This window comes from Monodelphis domestica, chromosome 6 (assembly GCF_027887165.1).
Source record: "Monodelphis domestica isolate mMonDom1 chromosome 6, mMonDom1.pri, whole genome shotgun sequence".
Classification (NCBI taxonomy): Eukaryota; Metazoa; Chordata; class Mammalia; order Didelphimorphia; family Didelphidae; genus Monodelphis; species Monodelphis domestica.
This window is the reverse complement of record NC_077232.1, coordinates 78,967,527-78,986,641: the sequence shown is the minus strand read 5'-3', so window position 1 is coordinate 78,986,641 and position 19,115 is coordinate 78,967,527. Positions and strand designations below refer to the sequence as shown.

General features: G+C 42.3%; 1 protein-coding gene across 4 annotated transcripts in view; it reads right to left on the bottom strand.

Annotated features, from left to right (window-relative positions):
* Window positions 1-5,441: 5,441 nt before the first annotated feature.
* The window catches only part of FGFR3 (fibroblast growth factor receptor 3), a 91,141-nt gene continuing 77,467 nt past the window's right edge, over window positions 5,442-19,115 (bottom strand). For all 4 annotated transcript variants that reach the window (XM_056802295.1, XM_056802296.1, XM_056802297.1 and 1 more), the window contains exons 14-18: window positions 18,599-18,721; window positions 16,536-16,606; window positions 15,473-15,610; window positions 10,717-10,822; window positions 5,442-9,033 (exon numbers count right to left, since the gene is read on the bottom strand). In XM_056802295.1, coding sequence (XP_056658273.1) covers window positions 8,869-9,033; window positions 10,717-10,822; window positions 15,473-15,610; window positions 16,536-16,606; window positions 18,599-18,721 — 603 coding nt within the window. In that variant the 3' untranslated portion in view covers window positions 5,442-8,868. The remainder of the gene's footprint in view (window positions 9,034-10,716; window positions 10,823-15,472; window positions 15,611-16,535; window positions 16,607-18,598; window positions 18,722-19,115) is intronic.

Below are 19,115 nucleotides of genomic sequence, written 5' to 3'. Positions count from 1 at the left end.
ACAACAAAAAAAAATCTCATTTTGTTTCTCTCTGAATTTATTGCCAGTCTCAGCAAAGTTTGATGATTCTGCCCCTCCCGCTTTGAAAGTCATAGAAGCAGAATCAGTTGGAAGGGGGGGGCCTAGAGGTAGTCCAACCAGAGTGCTCCTAATCCTGTTCTTCTTTTACTTTTTATATGCCTTTTAAGGATCTGAACTGGTGAGCTCTTTGTGCAACCACATCAGTATCTCTTTCCCTTTTTAAAGTTTTTATTGATTTCTTCTGTTTTTTACATCATCATAATTTCCCCCAGTATCTTTTCCCTTCCTTTCCCAGAAAGCTATCTCATGGAACAAATAGTATTTAAAAAAAACAACACAAAATAAATACCAAAAAAGAAGGTGGGGAAATCAATACCACAGATTGATCCATTGAAAAGTCCCCGAACATGTGCAACATGCAACATCTGTGGGCATCCCACCTCTGCAAAGGCTTGAGGTGGGAGCATTCTCTCCTATCTCTTCTTCCAAGACCTCCTTGTTTTTTATAATTTTTGCAACCTTTTTCAGTTTTGATTTTTGTCTATGTGGTCAATCTTTCCATTTACATTGCTCTATCATCGTGTCAATTGCTTTCTTGGCTCTATTTACTTCATTCTGCATCATTTCGTGTGGGTCTTGCCATGCCTCTCTGCATCCATCACATTCATCATCATTTCTCCTAGCATGGTAACATTCCATTCCATTCACGTGCTACAGTTTGTTTAATTCTTCTTCCCTTCCCCCACCGATGGGCATCTACTTTGTCTCCAATTCTTTGCTATCATAAAAAAGGATCTTTGATTGCATACAGATATTTTCTGCTTCCTTGGGGTTTACGCCCAGGAACTGAATCTTTGGGTCAAAGGGGACGGGCATTTTAGTCACTTTGCATAAATCCAAACCAGAATAGTTTCACCAATTCACAGCTCCACCAACAATTAACTTGAGTCTCTTTAATAATTTTAATCCTAGCTAACATTTCTAGAGGGTTTTAAGGTTTGCAAAACACTTTATTTAGATTAGATAGCCTTTTGAAGTTGGGAAGACTCTTTTGCCCAAACTCTCCCCTGAATGGATGTAGTCAAGCAGCAGACTTCAGACCTTTGCTGTCCCAGGATGCACCTTTTGCATTTCAGAAAATCTCACCTCTTGCTCTGCCCTACTCTGAGCCTGTCTTTGGTCCCAGAAGAAACAGATGGGACTTGGGGGAAAGATTTTTTTTTTTAAAGAAAAAAATATGTACCAAATAAACATAGTCAAGCAAGCCCAATCCTCAAAAGTGGCCGTGACCACGAGTGTGCATTAGTGCCCTTTGAACCATCATCTCTGTCAGGAGGTGAGTAACAGACTTTATTAGCTGTCCTCTGATCCCACGGGTGGTCATTGCATTGATCAGAGTTCTGAAGTCTTTTAAAGTTGTTTGTCTTTACAATGTGGTTATTACTGGATAAATTGTTCTCCTGGACCTACTCAGTTCATCGTACCCAGGATTCTCTGAAATCTTCCCTCTGAAATCGGCTCTTCCATCACTTTTATAGTGTAGTTTGGCTCCATTATGTTCTTACACCACGTTCTGTTCAGCCATTCTTCAGCTGTCCAAGAGGCAATGCAGGGCAGGTCCAAAGATTTTGGTTCTTTGTGCCTCCTTTATTTATCCCCCTTTTTCTGGATCGGGAAGTTTTGTTTTACTGGTGTGATTTTTCTTTTTTTTTATTTTTTTTTTTATTTTTTTATTTTTTAAATATATTTTATTTGGTCATTTCCAAGCATTATTCGTTAAAGACATAGATCATTTTCTTTTCCTCCCCCCCCCAACCCCCCATAGCCGACGCGTAAGTCCACTGGGCATTAGATGTTTTCTTGATTTGAACCCATTGCTTTGTTGATAGTATTTGCATTAGAGTGTTCATTTAGAGTCTATCCTCTGTCATGTCCCCTCAATCTTTGTATTCAGGCAGTTGCTTTTTCTCGGTGTTTCCACTCCCATAGTTTATCCTTTGCTTATGAATGGTGTTTTTTTCTCCTGGGTCCCTGCAAGTTGTTCAGGGACATTTGGTGTGATTTTTCTTAAGGAAGTTTTTACAGAAAAGGGAGAAATTTCTTTCTTTCTATAATAGATGCTCTGTGGAGGCATAGGGATGAAGGAGGGCAGAGAGAGGGAGAAAAGGAGGGAGGGAGAAAGAAGGCAGGGAAGAGAAAGGGGAGAAAGTAAGGAAACAAAAGGAAAGCAAGAGGAGAGGGAAGAAGAGAGGAGGCAGAAATGAAGGAGAGAAAAAGCAAGAAGAAAAAAAGATTGCCTTTGTCTAAGGTGGGAGATGACTTAAGGTTTTGGTGAGGGGTGGGATCACCCCACAGTGGTACCCTCCAGGAGGCCACACAGAAGGCAGAGGCCCCACAGCTGACTGAGAGATTTAAAGGGTTTCCCTGTTAGGTGCTGGGCTGTGTCCAGGGCTGGGCTGGTGCTCAGACCCTGGAAACTGAAGCCAGGACCTGTTGGAACGGCCAAAGAACCAAAGAAAGCCACCCTCTATGTGCCCGGCTAGGGGCCAAGTCTACAACTTCCCACGGCCCAGCCAGGGCAGGGCAGTCATTGGCCAGTGGCCCCCCTGCCTCCCGCAGCAGACCTGACAGTCTGGGAGTCTTCACCCCGAACCTGGGAGTTCACTGGTTCTGCCATGACCCAACCCACACAAGACCAAACCAAAGCAGCGGGCTGGACCATGCTGGGTGGGAATGGGATGAGGGTATGGTGAGATTCTCCAAGGAGCATCACTATTTGGGCAGCAGAATCCAAACAACAGCCAGGAAGGACTCTGGGAAGCCACTCGGTGGAATGACCACTGGACCTGGAATCAGATCTCATGGGTTCAAATCTTGACATTTTTAAACCATGAGACTGTGGGCAAGTCATGTTCTCTCTCTTTTTTTTTAAACTCTTACCTTCTGTCTTGGTGTCAATACTGTGTATTGGTTCCAAGGCAGAAGAGTGGTAAGGGCTAGGCAATGGGTGGGGGAGGGGGGGAGAATAAGTGACTTGACTTTCCCAGGGTCACACAGCTAGGAAATGTCTGAGGCCAGATTTGAACCTTGGACCTCCCATCTTTAGTAAGTCACATTCTCTTAAGCCTGTTTCTCCATTAGATTTTTAAGTTATTACAGGACCTTTATGAAGAAAGTGATTTGCAAGCCATAAAGGAGTATAGCCATGGGAGCTCTCATTTGACCATTTCCTCCATTTCTCTTGATATCTTTTTTTTTAAATCCTTACATTCCATCTTAGCATCAATACTATGTATTGATTCTAAGGCAGAAGAGCGATATGGGCTAGGCAATGGGGGTTAAGTGACTTGCCCAGGGTCCCAGAGTTATTAAAGTGTCGGAAGTCAAATTTGAACCCAGAATCTCCTGTGTCTAGACTTGGCACTGAGCCACTTAGCTGTCCCTGGATTAATTTTTCCTAAAAAGTAACACAGCTGTCCCCAGAGCCTGACTGGCTCCTGTTTCCTCCTAAGGAGGGCAGGAGGGAGTTCTATGGCCATGGAGGTGGGACCCCACTGACTCGGTGGGCATCTGAAGTCCACCTAACCAGTTTCATTTCCATATGGAGATGGATGGGGTGGAGGGAGTCTATCGAAGGCAAAAGACCCCAATGATCCTTTTACATCAGGGCTAAACCCCTTTTTCTAAAGTCTTCAATGGCTTATGAGCCCTTCATTTCATTCTCAAGTTGAACCTGGACTCATGGGGTGCTGGCATCAGGTCTATCCCCAACACCCACATTTAGGAGGCATGGAAGAGTTGTCTGGGGAAGAAGGCGGGCAGGGAAGTCATACCAGACACCGAGATGATTCCTGGAAGAGGACTGAGTTTTAACCTCAGATTTGGAAGTTGGGGTGGGGGAGCCACAGATGATCTCAGAAAGAGGTGCTTCCATGGTACAGTGATGAGGAGATGGCAGCCAGGGCAGAGAACGGATATTGGAGGGCATAGCCTTGGTCCTGCCACTAACTCACTGGGTGACCATTGGAGTCAGTTTTCTCTTGCAAAATGAAGTGGGTCAGAGTTCTAAATCTGGAACTTGTGGATTTATTTTCTGAATACTGAGATGCCTGGATTCAAGGGTGTACTTTTTAACTATCGGTTCTAAAGAAAAAAAAAAGTACATACTTTTCAGTTTAATCTGCACTATTTATATTTTCTTTATTCATTTCTCAAGTCTAGAAATCAACAATAAAAATTTAACAATCAGTTCTTGCAAGCAGGCTTGGTTTGACTCTTTTTTTTGTATTTCAAAACAATTAAACTCCTTTGGAATTCTCTGTATTTTATACTTGGAAAAAACACGGTTCTGAGATGTAGTCCATAGGCCTCCCTGGGTGCCCAAAGGGAGACTGCTAAAAAGCCTTGGGAGTCTCTGCCAAGATCTCTCATTACGTGACATTTATGGAGAATTCCTCATCACTGCAATCTTCAAAGCCAGGTTGTTCAGGTAAGGATTAGGTTAGATAAACCCTGGTGACCCTATCCATGGAGATTCCATCAAAGATTTAAGCAATGACTGGCATTCCATCTCCTCTCACCCATATTCTTGAATGATAACAATTCCTAGCTTTGCCTTAGAATCAGGAAGGGGATAGGGAGCTAAGTGGCACAGTGGATAGAGCCAAGGACTCGGAGTCAGGAAGATCTGAGTTTGAATCCCATCTCAGACACTTCCTAGCTATGTGAACTGATTTATTGTTTTAAATTTTATATTATTATATTATCAATTTATTAATTATTATATATCCATCAGTATAATTGTATACAATTATAATAGATGAAATGATTATATTTTGTTATTAGTGTTCATTATGGTTAAAATATTAATAACATAATTAAAATGTTATATGCACTATAATAATTATCAATATCTAAATTAAGGTTAAGTGATCATTTAATAAATAATACTGGTAATTATCAATATTATCTAAATTAAGGTTAAATGATTATTTAATAAATTAAGCCACTTTATATGTAAAGTGGGGATAAAATCTATCTTATGGGTTGTGGGAAGTCTCAAATGAGAAAACATATATAAAGCACTACTTAAATTGTATCAATTATCAGAATAAATGGTTATTATAGGGTGCTACTGTAAAAAGCTTCCCCAAAACAGATGTGTTTATTCAGGGGGAGGGGGACTGGGATGATACATAACTTAAGGGAGGAGGGAAACAAAAAAAATCACTGTATTCGGTACCGAGAGACTTGGGTTTTAGACCCTGTTCCGGGTCAGTCCATTCTCTTTTCCTGATTGTATTCCACCCCTTGGCTCCAAGGCCCCATTCTGCAGCCCTTGCCATCCGGGATAGCCAAAGCCAAAAACAGCAATAACACCATCACCTTTTCCAGGTGAGAGAAAGAAAATGAAGCTTAAACCGATTTTTATTTCATTTTATTTTTTGGTAAAAGTTAAAAGTTTGCCAGGTTGAGAAAAACAGAATCTGATGTGTTTAGGGTTCCGATGCCTCAACAGCCATCGCTGATGGGCGCTGCGTGTCTAAAATAAACTTGGAATTGCCGACAGAGAGTAGGCCATCCTGAATCTGCCAACTGTATAACAGTGTAGAAACTGATTTACGGCACGTGTTCCCAAGCTTTTTAAAGGTAACGGTCCCGGCTATAAAACTATATAAGCATTGCATAAGAAATGTTAAGTCTACAGTAACAAATACAATCTTGTAAAAACTCAATAAATTATATATATATATTTATAATATCTAATAACATTTGAAACCATGCGCACGATTGTACATTCTCCTCCGGGGCTGGACGTCACACTCTGTCCATCTGCGGAATGTACGTGATTGGAAGACATTTGTAGGAAAATACCCATTTGTTTTTGTTTTTTTTCCTCATTTAAAGTTCCCCAACAAAATACAACCAAAAAGTCCCCTCTATTGAAAGCTACTTTCTCTGCAAAACAGACCCCATATTTAAAAAAAAAAAGAAAGAAAGAAAAACTGCTTGCTGGCATCCTCTCAAAGGTATAAGTTATTATCATTTAAAAAATTTTTTAGTTTCCAGAAAATTCTGAATAAAGCAGGGAGAGAGCCCATAGTCATAGACCAGGACCCTGTTTCCTTGGCTTCATCAGGAAGGAACTGGTTGGGTGGTGAGGAAATTATAGGACATGCTCAGAAATGCCTCTTGTATCATCCAGAGAGCTTTGAGAAAACGACAAAAAAAAGGGGGGGGGGGAAAGGGCAGGTTCCCAACACTCATTGACTGATCTGTCTCCTCTTGAGTAGGAAGTTTGGGGGGCCACCTCCCCCAGGGACATGCTGGGAGGGAAGCCAATGTGCTTTAGGCTTTCCTGAGGGTGCCCCAAAGCCAACAAAAATGAATCCCTTCATCTGGAAAAAGGCTTCATGCCCTTCCCACACCCAAAGAGATGGAATGGAGAATGGAGCGGCCCAAGCCCCGGCACATCAGAATCCCTGCCAGCCTCCGTTTCCTCAAACAAAATCCAGGCCACAGCCTCCTTCCAGAGGGAAGGCCGGCGCTGGGGGCTCTTGCTTCATGGCCTTGTTGCAAAAATAAACCGAAAACACCTCACTGCAATCCAGAGAAAAGCTAGAATCTGAACCCTAACAACACCAACGATCTCGTGACATCTGTTCGGGGCTGTGCACGCAATACATTCGCTCGATGGTTTCCGTAAACATGGAAACAAAGGCATACGCTTACTTTCGCAGCTGTTAATAAGTTAAGACTTTTAAAACTCTGGGAAATTAGGTCGACAGCAACGCTACGCTATTTCAAACAAAGCAGACGGGGTCCCTTCAGCAGGCTATAAATAACTTTACAAATATACAGGTTAAAATACAATTTTTAAAACAAAACTGTGACAATATAGAACAAAAAAAACACAACAAAAATCACCCCCCAGAACCCCAAAACATTATTTATTTTTTTCCTTTTTTCTCCTCTTTGTTGTTTCTTTTCCCCAAAGGTCTGGTATTTGATATTAAGATTCTTTACTTCTGAGGGCCTTCCATACATCTTGCTTAAGTTGGATCATTATTGTACACTCTCCATATATATATTTTATATATATATATATATACATACACACATACATATACACGCACACACACACACACGCACCCACACAGAGCATCTATTTATATGTATATACACAATTCTCTGGAATAAACCTTTTTTGATATAAGTTAAAAGCTCCTGCCTTCAGGTACCCGTAATTGCAAATCTCCATGGCATGGGGGAAGGAGATGGGAAGAGCCGACATCTTTGATGCTTCTTCTTAAGACAGAAGACAAGAGGCTCCCGCTCCAAACCAGCCAACCAACCAACCAGTCAGTCACACTCCTGAGGCAGGAATCCTAGTTTCCCCCCAAAGCAACCCTGAACAGAAAAGAAGGCCTAGAAAGAGAAAATGACTTAGAGGGATCATGGGATTTAGGGTCAGAATGTCCTCCGAGAGATGGCTACGCCACCATTTTACAGAGGAGGAAACCAAGGCCTAGGACAGGCTCAAGATCACATCTATGGTAAATGTTAGAGCTGGCTTTGGAATCAGATTTTTCTCGTCCCTCCATGCTTCTGGGATACTATCCGACCATTCTTGGCTTTGGCTCTACCCACCAAACAAATATGGCGCTTGGTCCTTACTCCACTTCAACACTGTCCTGACACTTACTCCAACCCCAAACCCTTTTTGTAGGGCCCCCCGTCCCAGCTCTGGAGACCTCCTTACTCCCCTTCCAAGGCCTGGCATGTTTCCTGCTTGGGCCTCCCTCTTTGTCCTGAACATGACCAGAATGGGAGCTTGGAGTGGGAAGAACTGAAGTCTCTGGTTGCCTCCCAACCTCAGTGGGAGAGCCATTGCTCAGGTAAGGCCACTCATCCCTGCCACTTCTACATGGCCCAGACTTTTTATTAATTGGGAGAAGGCTGTAAGCCTTGTGGCCAGCGGCCCCCCTGAACCTGAGACTGTTCCTTCAAGATCAAAAACCTCTCTTGCACCTCCATCTTTGACCATAATGCTTTCTCTCTAACTGAAGACACCATCCAGTAGGTGGGACCCAATCTGTACTCAGTCCCCCGAGGGGACCTGGAATCCGCTCGCTCGTTCTGAGGAGACTGCCTAAAAGCAATCTCTATTTGTTATGGAAAGAAAATAAAAACCCTGACAACCCCAACACCACCTCTCCTTCCACCTCCTTGCAACCTTCCCCTAGATCACAGGAGATCACCTTGTCCAACCCTCATCTTCCCGTGGAGGAAATGGACCCAGAGAGGTAGTGACTGGCCCAGGATGGCTCAGCAAGTCTAGTAGATGAGCTGGGACTGGAACCCGGGTTCTCTGGCCATTGTACCACTCTGCCTTCTCCCCGTTTCCCCCCACAGACCTCCCTATCCCAGAACCCTCCAAGAAAGTCTTCTCCACATCATAGCGCAGAATGGCGACTTCACGTCTATTCCTTTTCCTTCAGCAGGGAGGGGGGTGAGAGCTGACAACCGCTAGACGGAACATTCTATTTTCCAAAATATATATATATAATATATATAAAATCTCTCTCTATATATATACTATTATAGAATCATCTTGGCAAGAGATTTTTTTCTTCCTTCAGGCCATACAGTGCTTCTTGGCTTCTTTCTACAGCAAAAATGATTAGGGGGAAAACAAAGTTTCATCGGACCAGGAGGCTCTCATCAGCCTGGGCTCAGACCCCCTTCCTCCTGGCCGGTCTGTCCCCTCCGGTTCCAGGCTTCCAGGCCTCCATTCTGGACGAGCTCAGCTCCTCACGGGCCCCGGGGCCAGGTGGGGGGAGGCCATCACGTCCTGAGGGCGCCGTTACACTTTGGGGCCTTGGGGAGGCAGGGCTCCTCCGGCAGCAGGTCATGGGCAAACACTGAGTCGTCTCCGGAGGAGCAGGTGCTGTGGCTGTCCTGGCAGGTGGGGGAGTATTGTTCAAAGGGGACAGACAGGTCCAGGTACTCCTGTTTTTGGTAGGGAGAGAAGAAAAACAGAGTCAGAGACAGTCCTACTGCGGCAAGATTAGCCGACATGATCTATGGCAGTGCCAGGGTTAGAAGGGTGGGCTTTTCCCTTGCAAATCTAGAGCAGAAAGTCAGGGACCCTCAGATCTATTTGTCTCTCCCTCCTTCAAATATAATTCAGTTCCAAGAACTTAGAGGAAAAAGGGGTTTGCTGAGCTAATTGATTCTATATTTATATGAACATAAACAGAAAGAAATAATAGAAATTCTATTATATAATCAATAGTAATAGTTATAAATGTTGGTATTAATTCATAAATATAAATAATACAATTTATAACAACATTTATATTAGTATTAAAACATATTTGTATTAAATTATATATTATATATTATATATTATAAATAGATACAAACAATATCAATGTTATAAAATATATTGATATTACTATATTGATATGAAAATATATTAATATAAACAGACACACATAATATAATTTATATTATATCATTTATATTGTCATTACTATATAGATATGAAAACATATGAACATAAACAAATATACATAATAATTTATGTTATATTATTTATATTGCTACTATATAGATATGAAAATATATGAACATAAATAAACATACATAATATAATTTATGTTATATTATTTATATTGTTATTACTATATAGATATGAACATAAATAAATACACATAATATAATTTATGTTATATTATTTATATTGTTATTACTATATAGATATGAAAATATATTAACATAGATACACATGATATAATTTGTTATATCATTTATATTATTATCTTCATATTGATATGAAAATATATTTATGTTAATATAAATAATATCATTTGTATTAAAATACTTATATTAACAATGGAGGCCCAGACGTGGGATTTAGACTCAGGTCGTCAGACCCCCAGATCTAGTGCTCTTCCCACTGACATATACTTATTAAGGCCCTACTATGTTCAAGGCGCCAAGCTGGAGGCTAGTGATAAGAAGGCAGAAGGGGGCAGAGACCCGCTTGCTCTTGAGGAACTCAACCAAGCAGAAAGAGAAGGCAGCGACCCAGTAACTGAAAAAAGGTAGACATGAGGGTGGGAGATGTCAAACCCGATGATCTAAGAGGTGATGGGAGGACAGGAGGCTCATTCCTCTCGGAGGGATGAGGATGGGGAGGAGAGGCTACCCGAGCTGGGCAATGATGGAAGATTTTACGAGGAGTCGGGCCGGGGGATCAGCTTCTGGAACTCTCCTCCTCTAGAGCGGGGTGGCTTTGAGTCCTGCCCTCATGCCACCTTCCATTATGAATCAGTGGATAGGCCACAAAGACTTCTCTTCCTCTTCCTACTGCCAGACAGTGTCCCAGGCAAAGCAAGCACCCTCTCCAATGGGGCTGGTGCCTTCTACTCTTTGGATTCCCCGTGCCCAGTACCCAGCCTGGACACAGGAGACTCCCAAAGTATTGGAACTGGAAAAATGACCCTCCATCCCTCCACCGAAAGACCTCTAAAGGATGGGAAACTCAATTCTTCTCCAGATGGCCCTTCCATTTGAGGCAAGGAGAACAATGAGGAAGAATGACCCAAGAATCTCGAAATACAACCCCCAAACAGAGCCAGGGTTGGGAAGGAAGGCGAGGGCCCTCGAGGACTCTGAGCCACCTACATCTGTTGATGTGACGGTGAGAACCCGGTCCAAGTCTTCCACGAGCTGCTTGAAGGTGGGTCGCTGGGACGGGACTGCATGCCAGCACTCACGCATGATCATGTATCTGCGGAAACAGGACAGGGAGAATCAAGAGTGAGAAATGACGGGGGCCTTTTTGGATAAGAGACTTGCTGGATGATATCATTTGCACCAGTGATTTGGGGTTCAAATTCTCTCTCAGATCCTTGGACTTGTGTGTTTTGGGCAAGCTATTGAATCTCCTTGGGTTGGTTTCCTTTTCCATAAAAATCAAAAGGTTAGACAAGATGGCGCTGGAGTGGCTTTCCAACTGGAGAGCTCTGATTCTCTAGATCAATGACTCAATCAAAAGGCATTTAGTAAGTGCTTGCTGTATATGCCAGGCACGGTAGTAAGGGCTGAGGATGAAAAGAAATGTAAAAAAAGCCCGTGCTCTCCTATAGTTTTTTTCTCCATGGCCCTTTGGGTCATATTCAGTGTGGAAGTCTCAGAAATTGTACCACACAGGATTTCGAGTCATATAAAAACCACCGGAGGAACATTGGCATTCCAATCTAACTTCAAAGGACTGATGGTGACGCGTGTCTCTCTCCTTTCAGCCAAGAACCAGTGGAGTGAAGAATATGTTGTCACACATGGCCGATGCATCTTTTTGTTCGGGTCAAGTAGATTTTTTTTTACAAGGGAAAGTTCTACACTGTGTGTGCATGCATGTGTGTCTGTGGGTATGAGATGGAGGTAGGCAGAGAGAAACATATATTTAAATATATATATATAAATATGAAAGAGTGAGGAGGGAGAGAGAAGAGAGAGGAAAAAAGAAAGAGAAGGAGAGAGGAGGGAGAGAGAAGAGAGAGGAAAAAGAGAGACAGAGATAGAGAGGTAGAAGGAGAGAGGAGGGAGAGAGAAGAGAGGAAAAAGAGAGATAGAAGGAGAGAGAGAGGGAGAGAGAAGAGAGAGGAAAAAGGAGAGGAAACAGAGAGAGACAGAGATAGAGATAGAGAGAGGAGGCAGAGAGAAGAGAGAGGAAAAAAGAAAGAGAAGGAGAGAGGAGGGAGAGAGAAGAGAGAGGAAAAAGAGAGACAGAGATAGAGAGGTAGAAGGAGAGAGGAGGGAGAGAGAAGAGAGAGAAAAAGGAGAAGAAACAGCAAGAGACAGAGATAGAAAGAGAGAGGAGGGAGAGAGAAGAGAGGAAAAAGAGAGATAGAAGGAGAGAGAGAGGGAGAGAGAAGAGAGAGGAAAAAGGAGAGGAAACAGAGACAGAGAGAAACACACACTGGAAAATGATGGCAATGTTTTTTAAAAAGGCATCAATAGAGGCAGAGCTAGGTGGCTCAGGGACTACAGGGCCAGGTCTGGAAATGGTAAATCCTGGGTTTAAACCTGGCCTCTGTGTGGCCCCAGGCAAGTTACTTAACCCCAGATTGCCAAATCCCTACTACTCTTTGGCCTTGGAACTGATATCTAGTATTGATTCTAAGACAGAAGGTATAAGAGTTTAAAACAAACAAAAGGGGTCAATAAAACTTTTTTTTTTAAAGAAGGAATTAGTGGTGTTAGAAAAAGAAAGAGACAGGTTTTTGTTTGAGGAAGCATTTTGGGATTGCTTCTCCTCCTATTCCCAGACATTGTCCATCTGTCCAGAGCTGGCAGGCTGAAAAGCATCCTCTGTTGTGCCAGCATCTGGCTCAGAAAGGGCACATGAGTGGATAGTATCACAGACTGATAGTGGGGGCTCTGGGGGGCTGGGGCTGGGCAAGGAAGGACTCTTGTCTAAAGTGAAGACAGAGGTGAGGCAACTGAATGGGGGGAGACTGAATCAGGTAGAGAAGAGATACACACATTGAGAACAATGCTGGCGTGGGGCAGGGATCGAAGAGTGATTTTTCATTTTGATTTCATGGGTTTTGAGGGCTAAAGAATCTCTCACTGAGTGGGCAGCCTCCTGGGAACAGGCTGGTCCTTCGCTAGCAGACACTGTAGCTGGGACTCTCCTCAAGCCTTTCTAAGGTCTTCCTCCATCATCATCATCACCTTTAAGAGCCCAAGGTTAAATTTTTTTGTCCAGTAGTGGCTGAGCCAGGATTCTGACTCCAGGGTGAGAAACGCACATCCACGTTAAAGTCCTATGAAATGCTGAGAGAAGAGATCAGGTTTGCTAGGGAAAGAAGGCAAGAAAGGTAGGGAAGATACACGAATGAGGGGACATTAAAGAAGAAGGGCAGGGCGTCAAATGACTCAGATGGCAGGTGAGGCAAAGAAGGAAAAACCCATTCTAAGCATGGTAAAACAAAGACATCTCAGAGAGAGAAATGGGAAGTCCAAAGAGGATGGGTGTGACATAAAGGGGAAGTAGTCCCATGGAGCTGGAATTTGGGGGATGAATAAAAAATAGGTTTGTGTTTGGAAAGGCTTTGAATGGCAGAGTTTATCTTTAGTTTTCTCGATATTGCCAGAGGAGGAACACATTGGAAAGTCTGGATATGTACTATTTGTAGGATGGATTGTAAAGATGTGGAAAAAGCAGCAAAGGTGATGTTACAAGAATCTGGGCAAGAGGAGATAATAAAGGACCGAACTGCAGGCCTGGGGGCTCAATGGGTCTTTTCCAGGCAGATTTCTCCCCAGATGAGTGAGAATGAGGGCTTGACAAGAAAGGGGGCCTCATTCTGGGAATGGGGTGGAGAAGGATGGGGAAGGGGTGATGGGAGGCCAGAAGAAACCCATCTGGTCTCTTGCCAATTTAGAAAAATGCTTCTGGCAACACGGGGAGGACAGGTCTGGGGAGAGACATGGGAGGTGAAGAGATGAGATTGGAGGCCGTCCTAAGGCCTAGGTCAACCCAGGCAAGAGCCTGAATGCTTTGGCATGAGTAGGACAAGCCCTTCTCCCTTTCTGTCTCATTTTCTTCCATCAATAAAATGAAGATGTTGGAATCTAAGGTTCCCTGCCAGCTCTAGTTTGCTGTGATCTTAGTTGTGGTTCCATTATTTATTTATTAGCTATGTGACTCTGGATAGAATGCTTTCCTTTTCTGGTCCCTGACCTTCTACTGTCTAAAAAGAGGTGCTGGACAAGATGATCGGGGAAGGGGGTCTCTTCCAGGCAGGGGTAGTGTGAGAATTGGGTGAGATAGCTATAAACCCTAATATGCTATATAAATACAAATTATTATTATCAATGTCATTTAAATATTTTAAAGTATATTTTATTTTCTCTCCCAATTACATGTAAAAATAAATTTTAGCATTCTTTTTTTGGGGGTATTTAAGTTATTAATAGAATTTATTTATAAGAGTCTCAATCAACCCCTCTCTCCATCATAGAAGGTAATGTTTGTGTTATTTTATTCAAAAATTAATTTAATTTTTAAAAACAAAAAAATTAAAAAAAATTTTAAATGTTTAATTAAAAAAAATAATTAATTAAAAAATTTTAAAGTAAAAACATTTAAAAATGGTCATAGCTAGTTTCTAAAGTGGACACGCTCATCCTGAAAATTTAACTGCCAGCTTTCTTGAGGTAGCTCCCGGCTAGGCAGCATTATATATACCTTTCTAGAATTCTGGGAGACCTTACAAGGGTTTGTAAGTACTAGGAGAGCCAGGAGGGAAGTCACCCCTTTCTTGCCTGGTGCCCTGGGCCAGAAGGCCTATGAGGCCTCTGTTACAAAAAGCCTCTATATCAGACCTCCCAAGACTGGAGCTCCCTGACCCAGAGAGGGGAGGACAGGACTGATGGGACAGGGAGAAGGGGAAAGAAGAGGTTTTTGAGTATAAATGGTTGAGAGTAGAAGCCTGGGGCCCCAGGGAACTTGAGCTGGGTAAACAGTCCCTGGGCAGGGGCTTCGGCCCCTCTGGTGTAGGAGCCTCCAGGCTGTCAAAGGGATACCAAGAAGGTTTGTGAAGCATTTCACAGTTATTATTTGATGATCACCTGATGCCCCTGGGAGGTAGGGGCTATATTATTATTATTAATATATTATTATAATAATATATTATGCATATAATATATAACCAGCCTCCCCTCCCCAAAGCCAGCATATGTAATATATAATTATATATTTATAACATACTATTATACATTTATTCTATACTATACAATATTACATATAAAATTATATATAATTTTTAATATTTATACAGTATATAATGATCATATATAATAATCACACACCACATGAATAAACATATAATAAATATTATATTAATAAGTATATAATAAATATTATTATACCTCAATCATTATATAATATATAAACATATTATGATCACCATAGAATATAAATATTATATTAAATAATTATATAGAATATTATTATATAATATATTGGAATACAATATAATATTATTATATATAGTAATTATTGTTATTATTTAAAACATTTATATTCTCTCTTAGAATTGAAGAGAGAAGGCAAAAGAGTGATAAGGGCTAGGCAATGAGGGTTAAGTGACTTGCCCAGGGTCACACAGCTAGAAAGTGTCTGAGGCCAAATTTACATCCAAGACTCCCCATCTCTAGGCCTGGCTCTCTCTTCCCTGAGGCACCCACAGCTTCCCCTAGGGGCCATCTTCACAGATGAGAACATTGAGGCTGAGAACAGTTAAGGGATTGGCTTAGAATCAGACAGTAGTCAGTGCTTGGGGGGGTGGGATGGGCAAGACTGAAGCCCAGGCCCTTCCTGTGCCCATGTTCAGTGCCCCATCCGATGTGCCCTCAAGCTAGCACTTACAGATCATGGGTGCAGTTGGCAGGTTTGTCCATTCGATGGCCCTCTTTTAACAACTTGAAGAGCTCCTCTACGGGAATCCCAGGGTAGGGGGAGCCTCCTAGGGTAAAGATCTCCCAAAGCAGGACGCCAAAAGACCAGCTAGAAATAGGAAAAAGCAAGTCAATCAGCAATAAATGTGCAAGTAATGAATGAATGGATAAATAAAGAAAAGGGATACGAGTGGGGAGGGTGGGACACAGAGCAATTTCTCTGCCTCCTCAGCCCAGACCAGATTTCCCCTCTCCTTCTCCTCCTCCTCCTGGGCTCCTTCTGTGTCCAGCTTTGTTCTGGGGCAGCCACGCATGGCTAACAGAGCCATCATGGGTGTGACTGGCTGCCCAGGGCCACTCCTCTGAATTCCTTTGAGCCACCCCTCTGTGGACCCAGCTCAATAGCAAGTGTCCCACCCAGGCACGGTCTGAGTTTTCAAGGAGCCATTTCCAGCTGTGAAGGCAGAAGATTTGGGTTCAAATTCAAATTCCTGTCAAATTCCTTATTATTCACTTGGGAGCTCCTTCCCTTTTAGACTTCCTGCAAAATGGGGATGTTAACCCAAAGTGTTTCTTTGTAAATGCAGAAGTGTTAGGAGAAAAATAGCTGGAATTTATATTATATATCTATATGTATTACACATATATAATATATATTAATTAATCAATCAATTAATTAATATGAATATTAATTAAGACCTGTAAATTGTTCAGGTTTGGTGCTCTAATCGTAATAATAACAACTAGCATTTTTATGGTACTTTAAGATCTGAAAAATGCATTACAAATATTATCTCCAAGAACCCTGGGAGGTAGGTGCTATTATGATCACCATTTTACAGGTGATGAGGAAACTGAATGAACATTCGCCCTGTGCAATTTAGCTGGGATGTTCCTCTTTCGGTATTCCCCCCAGCTCTGACATTCTCTGTGCCAGGTTCCAACGTCTAGATAATGCCTGACAAAGCTGTTAATGCCAGAGGCAACCCATGTGCTGTATTTTTTTGGGAGGGGATTGTGTGGGAGATGCTTACACATCACTCTGGTGAGTGTACACCCGGTCAAACAAGGCTTCTGGAGCCATCCACTTCACAGGCAGCCGCCCCTGGAATTAGGGAGACAAAAGGGAATGTCCCATCAGCATATTCAAGCCCAGGGGGCTCCCTGCACTCCTCACCCAGCCCATGGGCCCCCGAGAGAGGATTAGGGCCCCAGACTACTCAGCTGCCCCCCTCCTCCATCCTCCACTGTTCACCAAGACCTGTCCCAAGCCTTATTTTGGATGCCACTAGCATCTGTGAGGTGGCTCCTTATGGGACTACAGCTGTAGATGGAATGCAACAGATAGGAGCAGCTGTGGGATGCTGAGACCAGGTGAAGGAACATGTGGTGTATAGTCTAGAGAAAAGAAGATTCTGGGGTTCATGGCAACTATCAGGGGCCCAAAGTGCCAGGAGGAAGAAGGATGAGCCTTGTTCTATTGGTGATGGAGGGTAGAACTTGGAGCAATGGGCAAAGGGACAAGGGATGGGTGGAGATGCAGACTAAGCCTTGAAGGAAGGAAAACTTTGTTATTTTCCTCTAAATACCACATTTTCATCCCCTTAGTTCTAGAGTATACATCTTTTTGAGGAACAAAAGGGGAAGATATTTTTTATTTGATCAGAGAATGACAGGATAAATCACTTTATCAGTGAGCTCTGAGTCTTTGTTTTGTGTTTTTAGGTCTGGTCCATCTCTGATCCATATTTTAAAGTCCTTTTCCCAGCCCTGATAGTTCACGTTCTAGATTTCTTTTTAGCCCTAGTATTTCATATTCTATGTTCTAAATTCCCCCCCAACTCAGACACTCTCATGTTCTAAGGTTCTTTTCCCAGTTGATGTTCTAGATTTCTCTCTAGCTCTAGCATTTCATATTCTATGTTCTAAATTCCCCCCCAACTCAGACACTCTCATGTTCTAAGGTTCTTTTCCCAGTTGATGTTCTAGATTTCTCTCTAGCTCTAGCATTTCATATTCTATATTCTAAATCCCTCCTCAACTTGGACACTTCCATGTTCTAAAGTCTTTCCCCCAGTTCATGTTCTAGATTTCTCTCCAGTTCTAGTATTTCATATTCTAAGTCTCCCCCAAACTTGGACACTTCCATGTTCTAAGGTCCTTTTCCCAGTTGATGTTCTAGATTTCTCTCTAGCTCTAACATTTCATATTCTATATTCTAAATCCCTCCTCAACTTGGACACTTCCATGTTCTAAAGTCTTTCCCCCAGTTCATGTTCTAGATTTCTCTCCAGCTCTAGCATTTCATATTCTATATTCTATATTCCTTCCTAACTAACACTGACACTTCATGTCCTAAGGTCCTTTCAGTGTTGACACTCCATATTCCAAGGTCCTTTTCCCAATTCATGTTCTAGAGTCCTCTCCAGCCTTAACATTTCACATTCTATGCTCTAAGTTCCCTCTCAACTCTGACACTCCATGATCTATGTTCTCTTCCAGCTCAGTCACTCCATGTATTAAGGTCTTCTTCTCAGCTCTGGTAGCTAATGTCCTAGATTTCTCTCCTGCTCATATTTCACATTCCAGGTTCTAGGATCCCCAACTCTTTTACTCTATGTTCTAAGGTCCCTTCTAACTCTGATGTTCCATGTTTCAAGGTCCTTTTCCCAGTGGATAATTCATGTTCCATATTCTTCTCCAGAACCAACATTCCATGTTCTATGTTCCAAGTTCCCTTTTGGCTCTGATACTCTATGTTTTACTTTCTAAGTTCTCTCTCAACTTTGACACACCATGTTTTAGGTTCTCTTCTGCTGACATTTCTTGTTCCAAAATCCTTTTCCCAGTTTTGATACTTCATGTTTTATATTCCTTTCCAGCTCTGACATTCCATATTCTATGTTCTAAGTTCTCTCCCAACTATGACATTTTAGTTTCCAAGTTCCATTTAGTCTCTGACATTCTGATATTTTAGGATTCATCCTCCCTTGGCAAACAAGAATGAGATTCAGAAGGAAGTGAGAATAAAAGTGGATTGAGATAAATCTAAGTTAGCATTCTTAGGTCTCTTAACGTTCTGTCTCATCCTACTCACATTGGTTGTTTTCTTGTAGTAGTCAATGTTGTGCACGTCTCTGGCCAGGCCAAAGTCTGCAATCTTCATCACGCTGTCTTCTGTTACTAGCACATTTCGAGCAGCCAGGTCCCTGTGAATGCACTAAGAGGGGAAAGGAGAGGATCCAAGAATAAGTAAATGAATTAGAGACATATGGATGCCCCGGAGGCAATTTCACATAGAAGAAGTATTGGAAAGGAGGTTCTAAGTGAGCCCTTAGTCTCATAGTTGCCTAATCTGCAAGTTAAACCCCTTTGAGGCTGCTTTTGCCCATCTGGAGAATAGTCACATTCCATCATAATTCTGCCTGCTCTGTCTCTACCTTTTATAAGTACTAAAAGAAAAGAAGGTAAAGTCACAAGGGATCCACCTGATATGAGCTAGGGGATAAGTCCTTGTCTAGAGTATCTCTGTTCTCTGGGATATTTTTCTTCCCCTAAAGGATTAGACCATGGTATCCACCAACCATATTGTTTTGGGCCGCCATGTTTGAGCT